The sequence below is a fragment of the Psammomys obesus genome, unplaced genomic scaffold (assembly GCF_907164565.1).
Source record: "Psammomys obesus unplaced genomic scaffold, mPsaObe1.curated_primary_1811, whole genome shotgun sequence".
NCBI lineage: Eukaryota > Metazoa > Chordata > Mammalia > Rodentia > Muridae > Psammomys > Psammomys obesus.
Window position 1 is genome coordinate 41952421 of NW_026585895.1, and position 27367 is coordinate 41979787.

The 27367-nt window shown below is 36.1% G+C and overlaps 1 protein-coding gene across 1 annotated transcript in view; it reads left to right on the plus strand.

Moving 5' to 3' along the window:
- The window catches only part of Lrp1b (LDL receptor related protein 1B), a 2073786-nt gene extending 2069500 nt beyond the window's left edge, over window positions 1-4286 (plus strand). The window contains exons 87-90 of the mRNA XM_055599725.1: window positions 386-476; window positions 1372-1516; window positions 2516-2614; window positions 4017-4286. Coding sequence (XP_055455700.1) covers window positions 386-476; window positions 1372-1516; window positions 2516-2614; window positions 4017-4157 — 476 coding nt within the window. The 3' untranslated portion in view covers window positions 4158-4286. The remainder of the gene's footprint in view (window positions 1-385; window positions 477-1371; window positions 1517-2515; window positions 2615-4016) is intronic.
- The last annotated feature ends 23081 nt before the right edge of the window (window positions 4287-27367 follow it).

Consider the following 27367-nt stretch of genomic DNA (forward strand, 5'->3'; position numbering starts at 1 on the left):
AGGTGTGGCTTACAGAACTGTATCTTATTTGTGGAACTGTGGTCAGTAAAATTTAATGTAAATAAATTCAGACATCACTGACTTACAATGCATACTTTCATCATTGCATATTCATAAAAGTGATGGTAATCAGTAAATCAGAATTATAAACTGTCTCTAAATGTCTGGTTTGTAAATGCAATTTATAAATATATCTAACCAACCATTCCAACAGACTATTTGGTAAGATGTTTTTAGTAAAATAGTTATGACCTCAGAATATGACCACTTATTCCATGCTTTATTTTTATTCATATTAGTGTTGAAATGACTTAGCGTGACAGGTTAGTTATAATAATCTTTACATCACTTTATTTGTTCATCAATAGATCAATTTTATTTCCAGGAAGCATTGCTATCATCGTGCCTCTCGTCCTCCTGGTGACTTTGGTAACAACTCTAGTGATTGGTTTGGTAGTTTGTAGGAGAAAAAGAAGGTAAGATACCATGCTCCTGATTTACCTGTACTGACTGACCCATATGAAAATGGAAAAAATATTACAGAATTTTTCTTTAAAGACAGGGTTAATTATTCCAATTATAAAACTATTTCTCAATTTATTTACTTTTTATTTCTTTTAAATTTATTATAATTTTTACAAGTATTCCTTTGTTTTATGTTAACGGAATCACTCCATGTATATAGGTTGATGATACTAACATTGGCATATCAATGACAATCATGTACAATTTTACATTTCTAGTGATTTTTTTCCTTGCATATCTGCAGATTTTCTTACTACTTTACTGTATAGAATTGTTGGTATAAGTCTATTATTTACTATGCAAGAATGTCATAAAATGTACTCTTAATGGACAAATGTGCATAAATTTACTTTATCTTCCTAGAAGTGGAAGTGCTTTAGTTTATAAAAATGTGCAGCTTTATAGATGTGGATTAATCTGGAACATGAGAGTTTGTGAATTAATATTCTAGCCACTGAGTTGGAGGTTAAAAACAAGATATTGAAAAGTTTCTTTATCATATTGTTGTTAATTTTCAAGCCAGAGAAAAAACTAGAAATTTAATTTATACTTGAATTGTGAATTTTCCACTAACGTAATATTGTGTTCAGGAGAATTTTATTTCTAATATGTTCTTATGCATCATTAAATCATATTCGTTGAAAATAAGTGGTCAAATTATGAGTTTTTCTGTTGCTTTGCAATTTGAAAAATCTCAATTATTAAAATTTTCTTCATTGTATTTCAGTAGTAATATCTTTTCAGTTGTACCATGTCAGCAGCAAATCAGTAAATGTTTTAATAGTTTAAAACTTAAGTTGTGATGACTGTACAATCGATACTTAAATTTATGTCCATATGTTGTAGAACAAAGACAAGTAGAAGACAGCCCATCATCAATGGAGGAATAAATGTGGAAATTGGGAATCCATCCTACAATATGTATGAAGTGGACCATGAACACAGTGGTGGAGGTCTTTTAGAACCAAGTTTCATGATAGATACAGTGAAGGTAATATGTCTTGAGATTATGAGCAGAAAATACTAACATTCCTGAGTCAAAAACCCTGAGGATTTCTTAATTTAATCATATATTTGAAATATTTACAATTAAAATGAAGACTTTTAAGAGATATTGAGTTATCTGGGCTTTTCTAAAGGAAAATATATGGGACATACTACTTAATACTGCATGATTTAGAAAGATGTAATCACATACTTTATAAAGATACAACTTTCTTTAATATAATAGCATAAATTTTGTGGAGTGCTAGCATCTCTAATATATAACAAAATGTAAAAAGAAAGCATAATATTTTTCATTATGAAAAAACTTTATTTGGTTCAATTTCAAAACTGTGTTTTGTTGAATTGAACTCATTTATGTTAGAGTCTTTTCCAAAACCTCTTCTCAATACATCTGAGTTTGTTTAATATTAACAGTTAATGTTGAAGTGTTTAATATAATATGTTCTCTAGGATTTCTATGCTCTTCTAATGTTGATGAATAATACAATTATTAAACATATTATGAATATGAGGATAACAATTGAATAATTCTACCTTTTGACTCAATGGAATGTAAAGCAATGACCTTGCACAGAGACTGTTTTAGTCTTAAGTGTAGATTTCTAAGCAAAAATTTTAAATGGATATGTGAATCTTAAAATTTTATCTTTATCTTAAGATTACAAAGTGATGATGAATCATTAGATAAGGATAGATATCTGAATTCTGAATTTTCAGTGTCAAAAACTTCACTGGTGTGATTTCCAGCCTTAAACAGAACTAGACATGCTTTAAGCAGAGCATGTGTCGGGAACCTGGACTTAACTGAGGTTCTCACCGCTGAGATAAAGATCTTAAGTTCTGCATGTTGACATATGCCTTCTGGTGTGGCCTGTGGTTAGGAATATTTTTGTATTAGTCGTAGCATTTAATTACATCTTATATCAGTGAAAAAAATGTGTCCATGACATTAGATGAGATGACATTTTCTGTTTATGTGCAGTCCAGGTACATAGGGGGAGGGCCCAGTGCGTTCAAGCTCCCACACACAGCACCGTCCATCTACCTAAACTCTGATTTGAAAGGACCACTAACTTCTGGGGTGAGAGAAACAGCGCATCTTTTTCCTTCCCATCCCATTGCGAACCCTCGTCATTCACAGACCCATGCTTGACTTGGACAGAACTTGCCTTTATCGTGGTTTTAATTAACACGAGTTTGCAGAGCAGACTTCGTGGTGTATTCTTTCCATGCAAGATGCTCATAAAGCTTTTTACCAGTTTAGGTCAGTTATTAAGTAGATAGTGCTTCCTCTATGCGATGTGAATGAATTTTAAAATCTGTGGGCAGCCAGAGTGATGAAGAGAAACTTAAAGTGAATTAATTTAAATTTGCTTTAATTGTAGGTGGGTATTTAGATGGATTTATATATAAATATTATATTTGTATGAGGTGAAGCTAAATTACAATATACTTAAAATACTGAAATAGATCACCGTTTTGACAAATTAGAGCTGGCCGAAATAAATCAAAGTTATTGTTTTAAGATTTAGTTACAGGGTTTAGAGAAAGCTATTCTGTCCATAGTCACAAAGCTCATTTAGGCAGAGCAATAGATCATGAACATACAGGTTCCACACACCTCTTGCTCCTGACCATCAAGACCTTTCCATTCTCACTGTCTGTCCTACAGTGTCTCTTTTGCATGCTATAAGACTACATGTTCCCTTGCTGTAACTAAGGATAAGATACTGCATTAAAAAAAAATAAACATACACACACATACAAACAAACTAAACCAAAACTCCAACAAAAATAAAAATGAATTGGCACTTTCTTAAGTCTATTTAATAATGAATATTGAATATCATTTCTAACTTAAGTTTCTTTAATAATGAATATTGAATATCATTTCTAACTGAAAGAGCTTGCTTCTGTTGGCCTTGAGTTTGCTTCGAACTCAACAACACCTGTAAAACCTCAGGTGACTGTGAATTCAAGACTACTTGGAAGATTTCAGAGATAATTCCAACACAAGTACACATAGGATGTTTGAAGCAAAAATGGTGTCTTTATATTAGGGACACCATACTGATACATTTTGCTATTTTGGCTTCTCTTCATTTACTTATGTTTAATTCACAAGAAGAGTAAACTTGTCAGATGTTTTTGCATCTGTACTTTGCCATCTGTCGACTTGCACCAATAGTCAGAGGTGAAAGGCCAAATATCCTTGTAACATGACAATTAAATTTAACATTTTGTGTTAAAGCTATGGTAAGTATAACTTTGAAAAGGACATACTGCCTTTTACGTTTTATGTAAAAGCTTTTGTTTGGCTGCAGGCTACCTTAAAAATGTAGTTATATTTGTACATTAAAGTAGACTAAAATCTATGGACATAAAATTTACATTACATGTTGTTATCAAAAATAAATATTTTACAGAATAACTAATGTGGTCAAAGGGATAGTAAAATTAGATTAATTTTCTTTCTCCTTCAGCCAACAAATTATTCTAATCCAGTATATGCAAAATTGTATATGGACGGACAGAACTGTCGAAACTCCTTAGGAAGTGTTGATGAGCGGAAAGAACTGCTTCCAAAGAAAATTGAAATTGGCATCAGAGAAACAGTGGCATGATGCAGGACATTTTTCTACGCTGTATAAATGTATAAAATATAAGGATTACTTTTGTATGTTCCAACAGTATTATACTTATTTTAGCTTCAGCATTATTTCTTTATCCTTTTCCTGGTTAATTATTTTCTGAGTTTTGGGGGTTTTATTTTATTTTATTTTATTTTTGCTAATGAATATTGATTCACCATTTTTATGGTATTTTTATGAAAAAAATAACTGCACTACACTACAACTTACAACAATGCTGCTGATATGACACACCTTTGAATTTGTTAAAAATTAAAAACAACATATTCCTTTGTAGAGTTAATATGAGCAATCTATTTTATATGAATTTTTGGTTCTACACAATCAGCAAAGCACTCTCCAACTTAGCATCCTATTGTCTGATTACTGTAACACAATGCCATTGTATTTTCTGTTGAATTGAAAGGACAAACTCTCTTCTTAAGGCCCATAAACCTGATTCAAACTTGGCTGAAAACACATAGTCCTTAGAAGTTCAGCATCTCTTGCTTTGGAATCAGAGTCAGGAGACAGAGAAATACCTGGAATTTTTGAGTAAAAAAAAAAAAAATTAATTTAAAACCTACATAATATTAATAATTTGCATGAATACAAATTACTTATTTTCCAAAAAATTAATAGCCTCTGTGATACAAACCATATACCCCATGTAACAATAGTAATTTTTAGCTTGATAGAACATAGCAAACATGTAACTAGAACAGGACTAATAGAACTTGCTGAGGAACAGGACTAGTATTTCTCCTCAGTCCTGAGGCACACAGCCAGCCAAGAGCACAGCAGTACATGGACCCTCATTTTTTACATTTTCCTTTCCAAGCGTGTTCATATTGTGTGTGAATATCACCCTTAGTCATGCTGAGCACTGGAAAACCACACACAACCACACAAAATGACACCAAACTTTCAGTTTTGTGAATGCACTCTCTTTGGTAGGTCAAAGAGAATTTCCTCTGTGTAAAGTATTTTCAAGATATGATATGACTAATGAATTGTCCTCCCAATTCAACAATGACTCATGGAGCTTTCAAGGTATAAAAATAATCTGCCATGATGCCAGGTAGAGAGTCTGCTCTATGCCATTAGCATTGGTAATTTGGTTTCTCTTTGGTTATACAAAACACACAGACCCATTCACATTGTTTGTTTTCAAAATTTGATTGTAACAAATATGGTTTATTTAAGTTGTATAAAAAGATAGCATTTTTATACAAATATCTTTAAAGGCACAAAAGTTTTATTCATAAGCTGTGAGGGGTTTTTGTCCCTCTGATAGACATGACTGACTTTTAGCTGTCATAATGTATTAATCTAACAGATGAAATATGTTTGTGGTTGCTCTCTATCCCTTTGTACAAGCATTAAAAACTGCTGTTTTATAAGGAAACTTTTTGTTGTACTATGTGCATGCATACTACCTATTTCTAAACTTTGCCATACTGAGGCCTTTATAGAATATTGGTTTATGTAATACTTGTGTGATTTGCTTGAACAATGTTATGCATACCATAAACTTTTTCAGGTTCTTGTTTAAGTACATTTTTTAAATTGAACAGTATTTTTCATTTTGGTTATAATAGTCATTTTGCCTATGTTTCTACAATGAAGTGTTAAATACTTTATAAAAATTGTTGACTGACTTATTTAAATGAAATTCTACATATTTAAGTGCTTGTGTTTGGTAGTTTTTAAATTGATAAATGTCCATCCACTATATGGTTTAAATATTCTAATATTAACTTCAAACGCATTTTAGAGAGAAGGAAAAATGTCACTGAATAATTTTCCACAGCATACCTTTTTGTAAGTGGTGATTAATATTTACTATTGGCTTATCTTCTGTTAATGCTGCTGTTAATCCTCAGCAGCTGTATAACCAAATCACCACACAGAGACTGGGTTTTTAGTTATCCTAGAACACAATGCTGGGCAATATTTACTCCCTCCTAAACCTCCAAGCCCTCAGTTTCCTAGCATTTACATTTCCCACATTATACTTGCTTTTTGTGAAATCTTAGGTCTGGTTCATGCTCCACGTCTTCCAAGATCTCTCCTCCAGCTCTGCTCTCCCAGCTCTTCTCTTGCCCCTTCTCCTCACACTTCATCTCCTGCCTTCTGGCTTCTCCCCTCTTTCCTGTCCTTTGGCTCCTCCCTGCTCAACATTGTGTCTAGTTGTTTTATTTTGTCCTGTTTACACAAGAGTTGAGACAGGATGCTTAGAATGAGTATCACAATGCAATATCCAGATTGAAACCAGAGAGTTGGGGGTGGGGGTGAGGGAGAAATCAGCATTTGAATTAACAAGGGTAAGGTGTATACATTAAAAAAACACATTATACCAACAATACCTGAAGAAGCATTTTCCCTTTTCTTTTGAAGTAGAAGGGTTTCCTTGCATTTACCTTTCACTAACTTCTTGTTATTATCATAGATTCCAAATTACAACACAAAGAAATATGTTACATACAGTGATGTAACAGTAACAAGTGATTATTATCCTTCTCCTTCCTAAAACATACACATCACAGGAAACTAAGAATCCTAAGATGTTGTTTAAACACCTCACTTTAAGTGGCATACTCAGTACTATTAGTCTGATACACGAATTTCTTCCGTTATTTTTAATATAAACCATAGCCAAACATATGGGAAGTGTAGCACACAAGGCCTATCATTAATGAGTTGTTTTCTTCCATTAAACATTTGTGAACACCACACTCAAGAGAGGTTTTTACTGAAGAGAGCCTTGAACACTGCCTACATCTCTGTTCACTAATGTTTCACTTTACCATGATGTGTAAAACTGTGCATCAGTGTCAATATTCATTTGCTGAAATTTTACATTTGATCTAGCAGAACAAAATATTTTAATTATCGGACCTTACTCTCTACTATTTCTGTTTTTCACTCTACTCTTATTATGTAAGTTCTACATAATTATATTTTGTATTTTTTACTATAAGCAGCTAAGTAAATGCTTTAAAAATCAAGTATACATATCTCCATAATGGCAACTTTTATCACTCACACTAACATTAATGCTTTCAGGGGAATTGTTTCAAAACATCTTTGCTGTAAGATGTTTTATTTATTTATTTATTTATTTATTTATTTATTTATTTATTTATTTATAAATCAATGGTTCCTAGTAAACCTGGCCTTTCTATAAATTTCTTTTCAGAGAACAAGGATTTTCAATCTCTCAAAATCTTAAACTGGGCAATTCTTAAGCTTTCCTTTCCAGGGTAGGGTATTCATCTGGATTACTGCACTCTTTTCACTAAGGAGATGATAGCAAAACATTCCACATTCCACAATGTTGCAGCAAGCTGTGGTGTCTAGAGATGTTGTCAACCATTTTTGGGGAAACACAGTTACCCAGGTTGAGGGAAGCTGGTATAGAGAAGCATGCTGTCTCTCACTATTAAACAACTCCAAGATGGATCAGAGAACCAAACAACCCCCTAACACAATCATGACATCCCCAAATTCAGTACTGGACATGAGGCCAGAAAGATGGCTCAGTAGGACAAGTCACAAGCCACCAATCCTGAAAACTGGCATTCAAACTCAGTGACCCATGCTGTGAAAAGAGAGTACTGATGTCTACAAGTTGCTTTTTTTTTTTACCTTTACACATGCTGTGGCATGAGCAAGACACACAAATGAATAAATAAAATTTATAAAAAATAGTTCTTTAAAATTTTCTGATGAAGGACATTAGAATTTAAGAATACTTGACTCTTTTGCAAAGCACCTGTACATGTTCCCAATTTCCAAATGGTAGCTCACAACAATATATAACTTCACCTTTAGGGAACCTAATACCCTCTTCTGATCTCTGTAGACACTGAATGCCATTGGTACACACAAATACACCCAGATAAAGTGCTCATTTATAAGAAATAGAAATAAAGTATTAATAAATACTGACGGTGCCAATGTTACAGTCACAAACTTTCTAGCACACCATTACTAAACAGAAAAAAAACATGTTTATTAGGATGTTGTATGTGTTTGCCAAAAATCAAGCCATTTTTATTTTTGTGTTTTGTTTTTATTTAAAAATTAGGTCTTGTTTTAGTTTTTATTTTATCGTTTTCTTGTTTTGATGACTCCAAAGTTTGAGATTTAATCTCACTCTTTTCTTGCAAAGGCATTGGATTCCATTTCTATGAAAACCCAAATATGAAGACTGTAAGTAATAATAGAACAGCATGGGTATTATAACTATAACATGCAAACCGCCACAGTTTCCAAATACCTAATAGGAAAATAATTTTATTTTTCCAAATGGTTGTTGAATTTATTTATTTCCTTGATCAATAATGGTCTTGGCAAAATTAGTTAACCAACATTGAGACACTGATAATGAAATTCGCATTAAAAAAAAAAAAACCATGATACCTTGATAGAAATTGGAATTTACACAAACAAAAAGAAGTCTTCAATATTGCCAGCAAATATCAAATAAATGTGGTATGTCTGACAGGATGCAGCAAGGCGTCTATGTATTTATATTTGACACCTGACCATATTTCCAGGTCTTCTCTCCAGATTAAAAAAAATAGTATGCTAATTTCAATAACAAAGGTTTCTTTTTTGTTGTTGTTCGGTACAAAAATCAAATAATGGCCAACATCACAACAGTGCAATAGGTAGAGGCTAAAAACAAACAAAAGAAAATCACATAAAACAGGTGCTGAAATAAACACTAACTAGGAGGAGTTTGGAGCCCTGTGTGGGCTGTTTCTCACTTTAGTGTGTGGGATTGCAGACAGGGCCACAGGGCACCCCCCCCCCCCATGGGGCCATTCATCTGACAGTGCGACCCAGAGTCAGGCCTCCAGACACCATGGAGCGGTCATCTGACCTAGAAGCAAACACCAGATGAGGGAATTGCCACTGTCGTTTTCCCCCTACTGCTCAGTTCTGTCAGAGGGAGTCCATATGCAGCTGCTGGTGTAGAAAGTTAAAACTCCTGTGTGAGAGCATCTGCGTGGCATTTTCTGGCAGAGCTGTGTGCTCCAGTCACTTCTGTGCCTGCCTTGTGGACTCTCGTGCTTTTGCCAGCCCCGCAGGGTCTTTGGCCACTCTTGCTTGTGCCTTTCACACCTTTTGGTGCAATTTGTTCAGTGGGAAGTTGCCTCATATTTTCTGACTGGCCAAAAAGGCTTTCTTTGGGTGTTTCTTTCCTGGCCCTGTACAACTTTTTTTTTTTTTTTTTTTTTCTTTTCAGTTCTGACGCAAGTCCGGCAGTGTTAGTCCTCAGGATGGACTAGTTCAGTTACAGACAAAAGTTAGCCATGCAGCCTGTCACAGCGGCGCAAGGCAGGTCCAGTCACTCACTGCCAGGTACCAGCAAAGGCCTTTTCTGAGGAGGTCAGAGGTGACCACCACCACCTTGACCCTGAGGCGTTCACACAAGGATGCTTCTCAAACCAGAGAACTTGCCCACACTGACTTTCCAGGAAACCCAGATGATTTCAGTTGCTGGTTCGGGCCAGGAAGGAAAGTCATTTTTAAAAGAATAGAAGACAATTGATCATTTTCCTTTATCCTTCCCTACCTACCATTTTAAAAAGACCTATACTCTTAAAGAAGCTAAACAACCAGAAGGACCCTACGGAAGATGCTCAATCCTCATTCTGAAGGGCAAACGGGTTAGATAACAGAAGCAGGAGAAGACAGCAAACAGTTCAGGAGCCTACCAGAGAGGGCCTCTGAAAGACTTCGCTGATCAAGGTTTCTGAAGCAGAGGCTAAGACTCTTAATCAAACTTTGGGCAGAATGCATAGAATTTTATGAAAGAAGGGGGAGATAGAAACACCTGGAGGGGACAGGATCTCCAAAAGGGGGCCAACAAAGTCCAAAAAACCAACCAACCAATCAAACAAACAAACAAAATTGGCTCTGGAGACCCTGCAGAGACTGAAACCCCAACCAAGGACCGGCATTGAGAGGACCTAAACCCTCTGTTCAGATGTAAGCTGTAGACTCATTCTCAAAGTGGTTTGCCTAGTACTGGGAGCAGGAGCTCTCCCTGACATGCACTCAGTGGCTGGTTCTTTGATCAACTTCCCCTGGGGTTGCAGCCTTGCCAGGCCACAGAGGAAGACAATGCAGCTATCCCTGATGAGACCTGATAGGCTAGGGTCAGATAGAAGGAAAAGTGGACTAGGGGACTGGCATTGGGAGAGAAAACAGAGGGAGGGTGGGATTTGGAGGACACAAGGAAGGGGACCACAGCAGGGATACAAAAAAAGAATAAATTTTAATAAATAATAATTAATAAAAAATTGCAAAAAATAAAATAAATTATCATGGGCAGTGTACAGGCTTTTCACTTTTACTATAGTCTCAAATACTTAAAGGAAGGATATTTAGTGTTATTTGTAATAAATATGTTTGTGCTTTGTTTTGAGTTAAAAAAATGTTGTATTATTAGGTGGGAAGAATTTAGCACCTATGTGGAAGTCAGAGAACAACTTAGTGGAGCTTACTCCTTCCTTCTATAATGTTCATTCTGTAGACCAAACTCAGGCAATCAGGTTTAGTGCCAAGCCCTTACACACTGAATCACCTCACTGCCCTTTTTCTTGCCTCTGCTTCTCAAAATCTGTAAATTACACTCATGTGCCACCATATCAGGTTTTATAACATTCTGCTGTCCAAGGAGCCCAACAAGGACCAAATATATCTCAGCACAGGGGTCTTTTCTGAGATTGATACTCCAACCAAGGACCATATAACCTAGACCCCTGCTCAGATGTAACCCATGGCAGCTCAGTATCCAAGTGAGTTTCTTAGTAAGGGGAACAGGGATTATCTCTGAGGTGAATTAAGTAGCTGGCTCTTTGACCTCCCTCCATCCCCCTAAGGGAGGAGCAGTCTTGCTAGGCCACAGAGGAAGACAATGCAGCCAGTCCTGATCAGACCTGATAAGCTAGGTTCAGATGGAAGGGGAGGAGGACCTCCCCTACCGGTGGACTTAGAGAGGGGCAGGGAGGAGATGAGAGAGGGTGAGTGAGATTGGGAGGGAATGATGGAGGGGGCTACAGCTGGGATACAAAGTAAATTAACTGTAATTAATATATATAAAGATTCTACTGTCCAGCACAAGGCTTATTTCCCAGCCCACATTTTTATATTTTTTAATATAATCCCTGGACGTAAAATCTTATTATTTAGTAGGAAAATTACCACTACTTTGCCTAACTTCTACAAGGTAGTTTTAGCTAAAGACTTAAATTTATGAGTAGAGCTTACAGAGGTGGTCCTTGACCAGTTTTGAAAGTATGTTATCCTTTGTCTTTTGCATAATACAATATGATCAGTTCATCTCACTGATCATTTGCTTTCCCAATACTAGAAATTATTTATTTAATATTTAATTTAATATTTATTAAGAATCATTTAGACTTCTACCAGGGAAGCAAGTGGCTGACTACAGATAATCACCAACAAAATACAACATTATGAAATGTAAATCTCAGGCACTGAAGACACAAAAGAAGAAATGGATGCCTTGGCCAACAAAAATGTTAAATCTAAAAGTTTCCGGTCCAAACTGGAAATCTGGGGCATTATGAAAAACCGAATCTAAGAATAGTGGAGATAGAAGAAGCAAAAGAAACCCAGATCAGAGGCACAGAAAACATTTTCAACAAAATCGTAGAAGAAAATTTCCCTAAACTAAAGAAGGAGATTCTTAAAAGGAACGAGAAGCATAGAAAACACCAAATAACTGGACCAGAAATAAAAGTCCCCTCAGCCCATAGTAACCAAAACACTAAACATATAGAACAAAGAAAGAATATTGAAAGCCACAAGAGGAAAAGACCAAGTAACACATAAAGACAGACATATTAGAATAACACCTATCAAAGCCAAAAGATCCTGGAAAAATATTTTATATGCTCTAATAATAGACCACAGATTCCAGCCCAGACTATTATACCCAAGAAAATGTCCAATATACATAGACGGAGAAAAAAAAAAAGGACATTCCATGATAAAATCAAATTTAAGCAACATCTATCTACAAATCAACCTTACAGAAGGGACTTAGAATGAAAATCTCAACCTAAAGGGGTTACCTAGACCCAGAAATCACACAGAATAAATAATCCAAGACCACCAAATCAAAAGAGGGGAAGCACACACAAACAATCATACACAAAACACAGAGTGACATCAATAAACAGGAAACAAAAAAAAATACTCATTGCTATTACTCTACATCCTTGACCTCAGTTCCCTAATAAAAAGACACAAACAGAATGGATAAGAAAACAGGATCTTTCCTTTTGATGTATCTGAGAAACACACCTTATCATCAATGATAGACAGTACCTCAAGGTAAAAGGATAGAAAAAGTTATTTCAACAAATGAACTTCGAAGCAAGCTGCTGTAGCGATTTTAAATCTGACAAAATAGATTTCAAAGAAAAACTAATCAGCAAAGACAGGGAAAGACTCTACATACTTATCAGACGAAAAGTCCACTAGCAGAATGCTTCAATTCCTAACATTTATATACCAAATATTAGGGCATGTAACTTCATTAAAAACAAAACAAAACAAACAAACAAGCAAAAAACAACCAACACTACTATAGCTTAAATCACATAATTACACTCACACACCAATTGTGTAAGACTTCAAAACACCATCCTCAGCAATAATCAGGTCATCCAGACAAAACCAAGTAAGAAATGCTGGTACTAACTGATATTGTAAACCAAATAGAGGAGGACATTGCAGCCAGTCCTGAAGAGACCTGATAAGCTAAGGTCAGATGGAAGGGGAGGAGGACCTCCCCTATCAGTGGACTTGGAGAGGGGCAGGGAGGAGATGAAGAAGGGAGGATGAGATTGGGAGGGGAGGATTGATGGAGCTACAGATGGGATATAAAGTGAATAAACTGTAATTAATAAAAAAATTAAAATTTAATAAAAAAGAGGGACATGGCAAAAAATGAAAAAAATAAACCAAACAGACCTAACATAATCACAGAACATTTCACCTAAAAACAAAAGAATAAAGATTTTTTTTTTCTCAGCACCTCATAGAACTTTCTTCAAATTTGAACACATAGTAAGACACAAGGGAAGTTTCAACAGGTATAGAAACTTTGAAATAGAACCCTGCATCCTATATGATCACCATGACTTAAAGCTGTTGGATATCAACAACAACAGAAAGAACATAAAGTTTACACTTCATGAAAACTGAACAACTTACCACCGAATAAAAAATAGCCAAAAATTATGAAATGAATTAAAGTCATTCTTGAACTGAATGAAAATGTATACACAACATACCCAAACTTATGGGACACAACAATGATACTTCAAAGAGTCAATTTCATAGCACTAGGATCAAATTCTAGCAATTTAACAGCATACATGAAAGCTCTAGAAGGAAAAGAAGTTCTCATACCCAAAAGGAGTAGATGGAAAGTAATAATCAACTATGAAATAAAATAGAAATAAGCATTCTGACTGGTGTGAGATAGAATTTCAGAGTTGTTTTGATTTGCATTTCTCTGATGACTAAAGAAGTTTGAGCATTTCTTTAAGTGCTTCTCGACCATTCCAGATTCCTATGTTGAAATTTCTCTGTTTAGTTCTTTGTCCCATTTTTAATTGGGTTATTTTGTTTATTGGTGATTGATTTCTTGTGTTCATTATACACTTGGGATATTAGTCCTTTGTTGGATGTAAGGTTGGTGAAGATCCTTTCAACATCTATAGACTGTCGTTTCATTCTGTTGACAGAAGCTTTTCAATTTCAAGAGGTCCTGTTTATTAATTGTTGATCTTAGAGCCTGAGCACTTGGTGTTCTGTTCTGGAAGTTGTCTCCTGTGCCAACGAGTTTGAGGCTCTTTCCTGCTTTCTCTTCTAATAGATAGTGTATCTGGTATTATATTGTGGTCTTTGGATTTGATTTTTGTCCAGAGACATAAATACGAATCTATTTGAATTTTTCAATATGTAGACATCAAGTTGGACCAGCAGCATTTGCTGAAAGTGCTGTGTTTTATTCCATTGTATGCTTTGACTCCTTTGCCAAAAATCAATAGTCCATAGATGTGTGCATTTATTTCTGTGTCTTCAAATGGATTCCACTAATCCACCAGTCTGTTTCTATGTCAGGACCATACGATTTTTCATTACTGTTGCTCTGTAGTACAGCTTGAATGGCTAAGATCAAAATCTCAAGGGACAGCACATACTAGCAAGGGTATGGAGAAAGGTGAACTCTCCTGCTTTGCTGGTGGGAGAATAAACTTGTACAACCACTTGGAAATCAATCAGGTGCTTTCTCAGAAAATTGAAAATAGATTTACCTCAAGACCCAGCTCTACTCTTCCTGAGTATATACCCAAAAGACACTCCATTATACAACATAGACAATGGTTTCACTATGTTCATAGCTGCTTTATTAACAATAGCCAGAATCTGGAAACAACCTAGATGTCCCTCAACAAAATAATGGAAAACAAACAAAAAACAAACGGTGGCATATTTAAACAAAGCAAAAAAATTCTAAAATTTGTAGGCAAATGGATTGAACTAGAAAAGATCATCCTGAGTGAGGTAACCCAGATCCAGAAAGAAAAACATGGTATGCACTCACTTATAATAGGGTTTTAGCAATGTAATACAGGATAAACACACTAAAAGCCACAGATCTCAAAAGACCAACAGGGCCCACTAACCAATGCCCGGAGGGGCTTGCTGAGATGGAAGCATCAGCCAAAGACCATGCATGAACTGGACCTAGACCTCCACAAAGATGTAGCAAATGGGCAGTTCAGGCTTCATGTGGGTCCTCTAATAAAGGAAGTGGGAACTGCACAGGACAAAGACTAACTTGCTAGCCTTTTTTTCACTTTCCCCTGGCTTGATTGCCTTTCCAGGCCAAAAAGGAAGAGGACATGATCAGTCCTGATGCAACTTGATGACCTGTGGTGGATGGGAAAGTGTGTTCCCTTCTCTGAGGAATAGGAGAACAGGGAGGGAATGGAGCTGGGAGGAGAGTAGGGATGGAGCTACAACCAGGATGTAAAGTGAATAATTAAATAAATAAATTTAAAATAGAAACAAACAACAACAAAACAATAAAAAGAAACAATAAAACAAAGAGTTGGTTCTTTGAGTAAAATCAATAAAATTGACAAACTTTATCCCACTTTACTAAAAATCAAAGAGAGAAGATCAAATTGAAAAAAATAAGAAATGAGAAAGAGACAGAACAACAGATAGTAAAGAAATCCAGGATATACTCATGAGGATATGCTTTAAAAACGTGCATACACAAACGGCAAAAAACCTAAAAGCAATGGATAATTTTCTAAATACATAATGCTTTCCAAAGTTAAGCCAAGAACATTTAAGCAATTTCAACAAACTTACAACCTCTGGTGAAGTATAAGAAGTCATTAAAATCTCCCAAACAAGCAAAACCAAACCAAACCAAACAACAAAAACCAAAATAACAAAAGCCCAGGAACAGATGTATTTAGTGCAGAATTCTACCAGACTTTTAAATAATTAATAACAATACTCCTCAAATTATTTCCTGAAATAGAAACAGTTACATTTGTTTTATGAGGGCACAGTTGCTCTGACACCCAAACCACATAAATGAGACCCAACAATGAGATTTACAGACCATATTTTTCTTTTGAACTTAGGTGTAAAAATATTCAATAAAATGCTTGCAAGCCAAATGCAAGAACATACTAAAAAACTGTCCATGATGATCAAATATATAGTTTCTACCCTATAGAATCAGGGATGCTAAAACATAAGTAAATCATAAATGTCATTCACTATAGAAAGTGAAAGACAAAACCACGTAATTGTTACATAAGATGAAGAAAGTGCCTTAAGGAAGTGCTTATTTCAACCCTAATTGCTGTAGATACTTTAGGCATAGAATGTTGGTGAACTGATTCCTATCTTGTCTTCAGCCTTCTTCCCTAGGAATTTATGCATAGAGATTTGTTGCTCTACAGATAAATGTGAAAGAAAAACCTCATAAGGAAAATAGAAGAGTTCATTCTGTGTTGTCCAAATATTCCTGAATAAGGTACCTGCCCTAGGAGTGTATTTTTTAAACCCAGTGACACTCCATTAAACCCCTTCAGTTATCAGGGATCTATGCAGAAGAAAACACAGAAGTATTGTAACAGCCAAATGTAAAATGATTATTATTAATAATGTATGCAGGAAATTAATATAGCAGCAGTTTTATTTAACTATCTAGTTCCCCCAGTGATTGACACAGAAAGATTATGATTTAATATTAAGCAGTAGGCACTATGCTGGCCAATTTCTGAGCTATTCTAATCCTACCACCCTTAATATTAACATAAATGCTTGTCACTTACCAATCTGATGACTCCCAGATGGTGTCTGCTTCATCATTCTGTCCTCTGGGCATCCTTCCCTTGGCCATCTACTCCTAGACCATCCGGTCCACTTGGGAGCTCCTTTGTAAGCCCTTTTCCTCTCACTTCTGCTTCTGCTTCCTCTCTCTCCTCCTCATCCCAGCCTTGGCCTTGTGGTCTCTCTGAGACCCCAAGCCTGGAAACCTAAGCCCTGTTTACTTTTCTTTTGCCTAGTTACATGCAACTTTATTAACAAATTAACTTTAAATTAGGTAAAACAAGTTTACAAAGCAAAGACCCATATATATGAAGATGTACTCATCTCGACTGCAACCAGATCTTCGGGTGAGTTATCAGCATTAGAATACATAGCGCCAGACCAACCTCCAACAGCCAGAAGTGGTGGATAGCTCCCAAGAAACAGTGTTTTCTATACACAAGAGGAATGGCACACACACGAACTCGCAGAAACAGTGGCAGGATACACCGAGTCTGCAGAAGTTCAAGCGATCATGAGGCAAAGGGAAAAGTGGATAGAAGGTCCCAACTCTAATCATGAATAAATATATTTGCTCACTTGTTAAAAAAGACATCTTCATACTCTTGTCCCTTCTACTCCATTATCTTCATGATCTGGGCTCTTCACTGTGTTACACCACATAATGAGCAGGACTTCATTGCTCAAGTGAGCCGCTCTCTTATTACATTTGTAATAAGAGAGATGTCTCCAAAGACATCTCTGTTCTGAGATATGAATTGATTACAGGAGAGGACAAATGCCTCAAAGAGAAACCACTGTCATTCATGTATTCAGAGAAATAAAGATTACCTTAGGCAACTAGTATAAAAATAATTTCATTTTTCAGAATATCATCTTTTTTTTTTTTTTAATTCTCTGGGGTTTTCTGAGGAGCAAGCTGAATTTCTTTGGTCAGTGAAGAATGTGATAATGCTTATGTTGTTGGTTTTGTACTTGGTCTTTTGTTTGGTGTTGTTTCTGTTATTTTCCCACTTCTCACTGGCAGCGGGTAGTGGGAAGTAGTGATTCACACTGCTTCAACAGTCAGAGAGTGAGTGGACAGGAAGTACAAGTGGACTATAAAGCCTCACAATCTAACCTAGGGGCGCACTTCTCTCAGCTGAGCTCTGTTCCCTAAAGGCTTCAGAAGCGTCCCAGAGCCACCAGGCAGAACAAATTCCCAAATCTATGAACCCACAGAGAGATTTCACATTCAAACCACAAGTCAGCTCATTAACAATATCAGCAATCTGCTTATCAGCTTTTGTTTCTGGGCTTGATTTTTGGGAGCAACAAGCGCTCTTTCAAAGTATAGGATTAGGAAATAATTCTAACACAGTTATCATAATAAACCTATTGTCAACATTAAAATAAATAATGTTGTCCCATCACAAATTCTTAGAAGGCATGCAGGTGGCAAGTTGAGATAAGTCATAAATTGAAGAAGCTGCTTTGGCTGAAATTATAGCCATTGCTCCTGAATAACTTATAGTATATTATACACACAGAGAGAGAGAGAGAAGTCTCAAAAAGAAAATAACACATTTTGGTTAAGCAATATAAACTTTGTGATACGCATATGTCAAAGATCTGTGAATTTCATGTTTAATGAAGTAAAATTACCAAATTACAAAGGTGAGACCTGAATCTTGGCTTCTCGGCTTATACTTCAATTCTCTTTAAAAAAAGAACGTTTTGAAAAGATATTTGGTGTACGAATATAAATGCTTCAAAGATAATTAAATTTTTTTCATCTTCTAGACTGTTTGAAGAAGCTCGTTTTCCCTTGCCACATGTGGAAAAGGTGATAATTTCAGCTGAGGTAAAGCCTCCTTCCTTTTAAAGTATTTTCTCACTATAACCAGACTGAGTAGAAGACCAGAAGATAAAGGGAAATATGGTTTCTATTGAAGGAAGAATTGGAAAACATGGTCAATATGGCTATGACTATATTCAGATTATATCATGAAGATATTTTCCAATAGGGGAAGAATGCTACAGTTCTAAATTTTGTTTAAACATATGGTCAGTATATTTAGAGCTACTTATTTTGTACTAGTGGGATGGCTCCTAGACCCTGGGAAAATAATGCAGAGCAAAAGAATCCTCCTTGTTAAGAGAAATGGAGACTGAAATTCCTTAATGGAGTGTTAGGGTTAGGATTCTTGATGACATAGGTGGAAATGATAGGAATTGTTTAGTGTTAGAAAGAATTGATTTAACCAACCATGTCTCATTACCACACAAACATAACAATAGGTTTACAAGTGACAAAAATTTAAAACTCTCATAGGCTTGATCTGAGTCTTGGAGTATTTGGCAGGAAGTATGTGATGGGAAGTGGACATGAGAGAATCTTGTATGACAAGTTCTAAGGTATTGTACTCGTCCAAAAGAAAAAGACAGACATACTCACTAAAATGTACACCACTGTTGAGCTACCAAACAAGCACATGTTTATATGTGTCAGTGATTGAAAGACTGAGTTTTTCATATGGAAAGATAAATAAGCAGACAATTAGATATTATATGATAATTCAAAATGAATATAAAATTTAGGTTAATGTCATATATAGCACTGGGAGAAAAATGTGATTTCTAATTTAGTTGCAAAATATAAGCCTCTAAAGATATATATCCAGTAACTGATACTAAAATCAAGTGCCTTCAGAAAAAAAAAAAATCTTTCACGTGCTCGGTTAGAGTCTCACCAAATTACTTTATATTATTTATGGCTATTGCAAAGGGTGTTATTTCCTTAATTTCTTTCTCAGCCCTTTTGTCTTTTGAATATAGGAAGGCCACTGATTTTTTGAGTTAATTTTGTACCAGCCAATTTGTTGAATGCGTTTAACAGCTGAAGGAGTTCTCTGGTAGAATTTCTGGGGTCACTCATGTATACTATCATATCATCTCCAAATAGTAATACTTTGACTTCTTCCTTCTTGCTCTCCTTTAGTTGTCTCATTGCTCTAGCTAGGATGTCAAGTTCTATGCTGCAAATATATGGAGAGAGTGGGCAGCTTTGATGAGAGAGATCCACAGGTTTGAGAGTGGATGTTAGTGTTTCAGCTGCAGCTAAGGGAGGAAGGCGGCAGGCTCATGTGTGTAAGCACAGGTGTGTGCGTGGAAGTGTGCCTTGAGGGACAGGGTGCTGAAGGGTGTAGATGCCTAGAAGGGTGGAGCTTAAGTGTGTGAGGGGGTGCGGGTGCTGGTGCTGTTTGGGGGCCCAATGCACATGCGCACGTGCCCTTAATACCTTAGTGGCCTACAGGGCTGTTGTACTGTTCTCCTGGACTCCAGGAACTGTTTGCCTGGATTCCACTGGGAGACCCACAGAACAGGAGCTTCGATGCTGAGAACACGTCCCAAGGATCCCTATGTTGCCCATAGTGGGGTGTGAGTGGGAGGGATCCAGTGTCTGGCTGCTAGCACAGAGGGAGCCTGGATCTTGGGCTCTGCATCCACTCACTTAAAGGTGTACTCACTCACTTGCAGTCCTAATCAGAAAGCACAGGGGATCCCCAGGTTCTCTACTCTCAGATTTGGATCCACAGGGTCAAATGAGGGTGTAGGAGATCTGTCAGCTTAGTGGTGTCCATTGTTTGACTTCTGGGCAAGAAAACTCATACATGGGGCAGCCACATTGCTCTCTCAGTCACCTAGCCTGGAGGCTCTAGCTTGGGCTAGCTGCAGCCACAGATCTGAGAGGCCTGTACAGCAACTTGCTGCAGCCGCTGACCTGGGAGGCCTGTACTGCCACTGCTTTTGCTGTCTCAGTCACAGAGCACTGAGGCTCCTGCTTCCTCTGCCAAGCAGGGAGGCCTGTGCTTGGGGCAAGGGGCAGTGCAGAGGGCTTGAATATTCACCGCTCTCAGTCCTTGGAGACGTCCACAGGTGACCTGGATCCAAACTGTCCCACCTCACGGGTTGTCCCCTCTCACCCAAGAAGCCTCAATATTGATGTTCCAGCTTCAGCTCCCCCTCCACTCACCACCTTTGGAGCTTCAGATCCTGCACCTCTCAGATAAGGTGCGCGCTGGTTGCCACCATGTTGGACTCCCTTCCAATGAGATTTTATGCAGACCAACTAGCAAATAATATTATGTCAGGAAAGGCTTAATATATTCAGTGATTCATACAGAAGTTGTGCCTTGGCTCAACAACATACAGGTAGAAGAATTTGGTGGAATTATAGTGGGTATTCTTTCTTCTGTGGAGGTGAAGTGATTACAGGAAGGGTTAAGGAGAAGAGCATCGAGAAGCTGCTTCATCCTTTGGTTAAAAGTCTGAAACAGAAACAATAACTCCTCAGTACAAGAATGGCAGAGATTAGTGTCCACAATAAATGTTTAAATGATGTAGTGGTAGCTCAGACCTTAAATCATCTGTCAATAAATAAGTGCACGATGGCAGATGACAGCAGGCTGACATAAAGCTTTTGAAATTATGGCCCTGGATGACGATCTTACAGACGTACACACGGAGGAATGAATCAGTGTGTAATATAGCTCTTACTACATAGATACTAGTCTGGAAAAGCTCTTCCTTCTATTCTAAGAACACCGAATAGTTTGTTTTTATGATTAAAGATTAACAATGTACCTTCACAATTTCCTGCAGAACCACATAGCGATATAAGGATATCATAAACAGTATATAAAATTTGTCAAGCTAATAGTGTTTTACGAATTTTAAAATCATTTCTCTGGACTATTGTTAACTATGAAAATACCCAAGATAATTAGTTGACAAAAGTCTTATTTTGGCTCTTGGGTTTGGAATTTCCAAGGTATCATCAGGTTGGTCTGTTTCTCCAAGGTCATTGGTGGTGTATCAAATGTCAATGGTGAAAGCATGTGACGAACACGCATTGCCCACATTACGGCAAGAAAAAAAACGGAGAGAAAGGGGTTGGGTGGTGGCTACAATCGAGACAAATCATTGTGACCTCCAAAATTCTGACCATGCTCCACATCGCAAAGATTTCACAACCTCTTTAAAATACCTTGTTATCAAGCCACCACCGCGTAGGCCGTGGAGGAAAATAAGAGGACCACAACACAGTAACTAAAACTCTCCTAACATGTTATTTTTTTTAGCACTATAGTTATAGACTGAATCCTCCACATTCATCACCATGGCACATTGTTCCCCCTCCTTCCCAGACATGAATGAATGAATTCTTAAGACAAAAGTAATGTTTGGATGCATTTGTATGTAATATAGAAAACATAAATTTGGAAAAAGCAATTAGGGAGGTAACACTTCACTTTTGTTTGTTTTCTTGTTTTGTGTTTGTTTGGGTGTCCTGAAACCCATTATGTACACTGGTTGGTAGCCTCTCATAGACGTCAACCTGGCCTTATCCTCCAAGTGCTGAGATTAAAGGTTTTTACCATCTTCCATGCCAGGCTTGGAATATAATTCTTAGATTAGTTCAGCATGGAAAGTATTGTTCAGTATGGGAAGTAATGACTTTGCATGTCTGAAAGGAAAGTCAGATAGTGACAGGACTAATGGAATTATATGTAGGAGAAAAACTTAAGTCAAAGAGTAATGATTAGTCACTTTAAATAGAGCAAAATTGCTTGAAAATGCATTAATTGAATACTGTGCATGTCATATACATGTTATCCCAGAATTCAGAAAATTGAAGTAGGAGGATCACGAGTTCAAAGTCATCTTCAACAACATAGTGAGTTCTAGTCCACTGGGGAGACAGAGAATATCTTTTAAAAAGAAAGTAAAACAAGAGGAGGAAATAAGAAATTTTATCAATTTTGAAGCAGAAATTTGAGAACATTAAAAATAATACCTTTGTTTAATCTGCTATGTATTTATAAATTTTAATTTGCTTGTTTTTATTTTATTTTTGAAATAAAATCAGAGACAAAGTGAGATAGAATAAATATGAAAATGTAACAAACTTAAAAATTATCCATATCACAGGAATAAAAATGAGAGACGTAACAAATGATTTTTAGTTCAGAATTTATTATGAAGTGTTTGTAAATTACTTGTCATATTTTATATAAAATACATAATGTCTAATATCTGCTTGTTGCTCTGTAGTTTGTGTCATTTTTTAATTTGAATCCTAGAACTTCTTAACATGTTTTATGAAAACTAATATAAAAAAGACAATAACTCTAAAAAAAAAATGTTGAGTATTGAAAAGCAGAGCCAGTATTTATGGTTAATCTGATGATAAATATACAGAAACTGACAGATACTTAAGTACAATTTTTAGCCATTATATCGTAATATAGTAAATGTTATAGATATTGTTCTATGTATGTATTTTGTAAGATTTCATGCATTTAACTAGAAATTTTAAACATAGTTACATGCTGACTGGATGGGAAATGGAATAAAGCAGTGAAAATAAACCCTTTTCCCTGAACTTTTTGAATATACTATCAAAGGCAAATGATTTGGAAGAAATAAATCATAGGGTGGTGGATGCATGTTATCAAATTTCATCAGAAAAAAATGTGGATCAAAATGTCAAGCTGAGAAAAAGTGGTATATAAATACAAGAAGTTATAATGAGTTATAACCAGAATTTGATGAATATAAGTATATTCCTGGCATCAAATCTCTCCTTTAATTACTGATCTAGAAAACACCAAGATGTTAAGTTGTAGGTAAAGAGTCATTGAGACATAGAAATGTACACATATTTGACAATCCTTTGGAATTTTGTCTTATAATTGCCAAACTATCAAAGAGTTCATTATATGTGATGCACTTTCAAGAAGTATAATAGTAGATAGAAAATTTGAAGTTGAAAAATAAATTTATAACCACAGAAAATACATTCTTTTACTATCGAGTTGTTTAAACATGCTCGAGATTTTTATACTTTCTACAATGCTTGCAGGTGTTATTAATGGGTACCACAACCACGTCTCAGAGTTCATTTCTCCAGTACCATATTAAACCATTAACTCTGAGGTCCATTGTACTTTCAAAGAAGAAAAATACTTACAAATTATTTGTTCCAAAAATAATCACCATAAGACACTAAGAAAGGTGCTACTGTGAATTACTAGGACCCCTACAATAAAATAAACAATGTGATAGGTTTTCCAACTTAATAGAGTACATATTTTTAAACTATTTCTTTAAAAGATTTGAAATTTCTTTTATTTTTGTTGGAACAACAGTCTCTTCACTTCTGACATTGTAATATCTTATTTCGTTTTTTCACCTTTTCAATAATTGACTCAATTTCTATCTAGGTCATAGGCCCCTCCCTCCTCTCCTCTCGTGCATCCATCCACCCTTGTTCCTGAGAATAGGGGATCCCCCTACCCACACACCCAGCTCACATATTCACATGAAAACTGAGTTGTCTTCCTCACCTGTGGAATGGTAGGGCAGTCTCATCAGGGGGAAGTGATCTAAAAGAAGGTAACATAGCCCATGCCAGAGATATCCCCCGCTCCCCTAACTAGTGGGCTAACACGAAGCATAAGATACCCATAAGCTACTGATCGGTAGAAGACCTAGGTCTAGACCATACATTGTTTTTGGTTGGTGCTTCAGACTCCACAGGCCTCTCAGTACCCTGGTCGATTGGCTCTGAGGGGCTGGTGGAGCTTTTGTCACCTCTAGGTCCATTTATCCTTCCCTTGTCTTTTTCAGTAGACTCTCTTTGCTTCACCCAAAGTTTGGCTGTGAGCCTCAGTATCTGTGTCAAGCCCTTACTAAGCGGAGCCTCTAAGAGGACAACTCTGGTAGGCTCCTGTCTGCAAACATTTCAGAGTATCTATCATTAATAGTGATTGGGGTTGGGTTTCTTCCATTGGGTGGATCTAATGTCTTTTTGGCTGTTTCTTTGACTATAATGAATTGATTATCTTTATCTCTTCTAAATTATTTTAGTTTGAACTTCATTTTGTCACATCTTGCATAGCAACCCCTGCTTGCTTCCTGATGCAATTTAATTTGAGTACTATTGCTTATCCTTTGACCATAAGAAGGGACCAGTTTTAAAACTAAGATGTGTTTCTTGAAGAAGAAATATGGGTTTTATCTCCTGATATACTCAGGCTTTTTGTAGAAGTTAATAATATTTAAAATTATTGTGGAAATATGTGTTTATGTATATGTTGAAATATAGTCATTATGTTGTTGATTTTTGGAGGAGTGTGTGTTTGAGTGTATGTGTGTGTGCGTGAGTGTGTTTTCTCAATTGTACTTTGTGGTTTAGAAATTATGGCTTTGTTTTTGTTCCCTCAGTCTCTCATTCCTTTCTGTAGCCCAAAGTATCTCTTCTGTAGTTTCTTTAGCCTTGAGTTCTTAATATATCTTCTTTTTTAAGGATGTTTACATTGTAGAAAAGCTTTCTTCATCATTCAGCTATGGAAAAATAGAGTTGCTGGGTATTACAATGTAAGTTGGTGTACATGGTCTTTTAGGACTTGAAATGCATTGCTCCAGCCTCGTCTGGGTTCCAAAGTATCCACTGAGAAGTCAGCTGTTATTTTGATGGATTTTCTGTTACATATTTTCTTTGTGGTTTTTCTCCTGAAGCTTCCAATATACTTTCTTTTTGGTGTTTTTACTACTTTAAATATGATACACTATGGGATTTTTTTCTTGTCTTATCTACATAATGTTCTCTATGTTTCTTTTATCTATATTAATGTGTTTTTTCTTAGTTTAGGGAAGTTTGCTGCTGTAATCTTGAAAGTCTGATCCATGTCATCAGACTTGGTTCTTGCCCCTTATTGATATCTATAATTCCAAGGTTTGAAATTTTTCATAGTGCACCATATGTACCTGTATATTTCTTTTCAGTGTACATATGTGTTTGTGTGTTTACATTTTCATATTCTTTGTTTACTTGATCTAGATCCTCTAGTTTATCTTTCTTATTCATAGTCTATCTTCTGCTTAATTGTGTTTGTAAATGTCATTTTCGTTTCAGCCTGAATCCTTTTAAATATTTCTATTTTTTGTTTATGTTCTTAATTCCAAAATTCTCATACTCATGCCCATAATAAGCTAAATATATGTATTTACAGAAGAAATCATTCAGACTTTTATTGGATTTAATTTTTCTCTTCAATTGTATTAAACTGTTTATATCTTTAAATAATTGAATTCTTTGAGTTTAAGATGATTCTTTTAAATTCTGTGTTCCGAGATTTATCTAGGTAATTCTTATTGGTGAGCATGTCTATAGCACTGGTAGGTTCTGGGGAAAAAAAAATTCAGCTTAACTTTTCATATTATTTGTGTTTTTGCCATGAGATTTTGCATGCTGAATTTTTTGTTGTTTTACTATCTTATATTTCTAGAATAATTTAGAGAAGAAAAGAAAAGGAACAAAAAGTCCTGGGCCAGATTGTGTCAGTGTAGAATTCTACCAGACCTTAAAAGAAGAGCTAATTCCAATACTCTTCAAACTGTTTCACAAAATAGAAAAAGAAGGAACATTACCAAACTCATTCTATGAGGCCACAGTCAGCTTGATATATAAACTACAAAAAAAAAAACCATCAAAAGAGAATTACAGACAAATCTCTCTTATGAACATTGTTGCAAAAATACTCAGAAAAATACCTCAAATCAAATTCAAGAATACATTAAAGGTATCACTCACCATGACCAAGTAGGCTTCAATCCAGGCATGTAGAGGTGGTTCAATACATGGAAATCCATGAATGTAAGCCACCAAAACAAAACAAAAGAAAAAAAAAAAACATGGTCATTTCCTTAGATGCCAAAAAAAAAAAAAAAAGATAAAAACCAACACCTGTTTATGTTTAAAGTCTTAGAGAAATCAGGAAGACAAGGCACATACCTAAGTATTTGAAAGACAATAAATAGCAAGCCTATAGCCAACATCAACCTCAACAGAGAAAAACATAAATCAATCCCACTAAAATCAAGAACAAGGCAAGGCTGCCCATTCTCTCCATATCTCTTCAACTTAGTACTAGAAATCCTGGCTAGAGCAATAAGAAAACTAAAGGGTATACAAATTAGAAAGGAAGAAGTCAAAGTATCACTATTCGCAGATGATATGATAATATACATGAGTGACCCCAAAAACTCTACCAGTGAACTCCTAGAACTAATAAACACCTTCAAAAAAGTGGCTGGATACAAAAGCAACTCAAAAACCTCAGTAGAGCTCCTGTATACAAAAGACAAACAGGCTGAGAAAGAAATTAGGGGAAAAAAAAACACCCTTTGTATTAACTGCAAATAATGTAAAATACCTTGGTATACCACAGAGGGCCTCTGAAATCTCTACCCTGCAGAACATCAAAGCAGATGCTGAGACCCATAGCCTCAGCAGAGTGCAGAGAATCTTATAAAAGAAAGGAGAGATAGAAAGACCTGGAGGGGACAGAAGATCCACAGGACAGCAACAGAACCAAAAAATCTGGACACAGGGGTATTTTCTGAGACTGATACTCCAACCATGGACCATTCGTGGAAATAACCTAGAATCCCTGCACAGATGTAACTCATAGCAACTCAGTGTCCAAATGGGTTTCCCAGTAATGGGAACAGGGACTGTCTCTGACATAAACTGATTGGCCTGCTCTTTGATCACCTCCCCTCAGGGGGGTGGAGCCTTACCAGGCTACAGATGAAGACAATGCAGCCACTCCTGATGAGAACTGATAGGCAAGGATCAGATGGAAGGAGAGGAGAACTTCCCCTATCAAAGAACTAGGGGAGGGCATGGGTAGAGAAGAGGGAGTGAAGGTGGGATTAGGAGGGCATGAGGG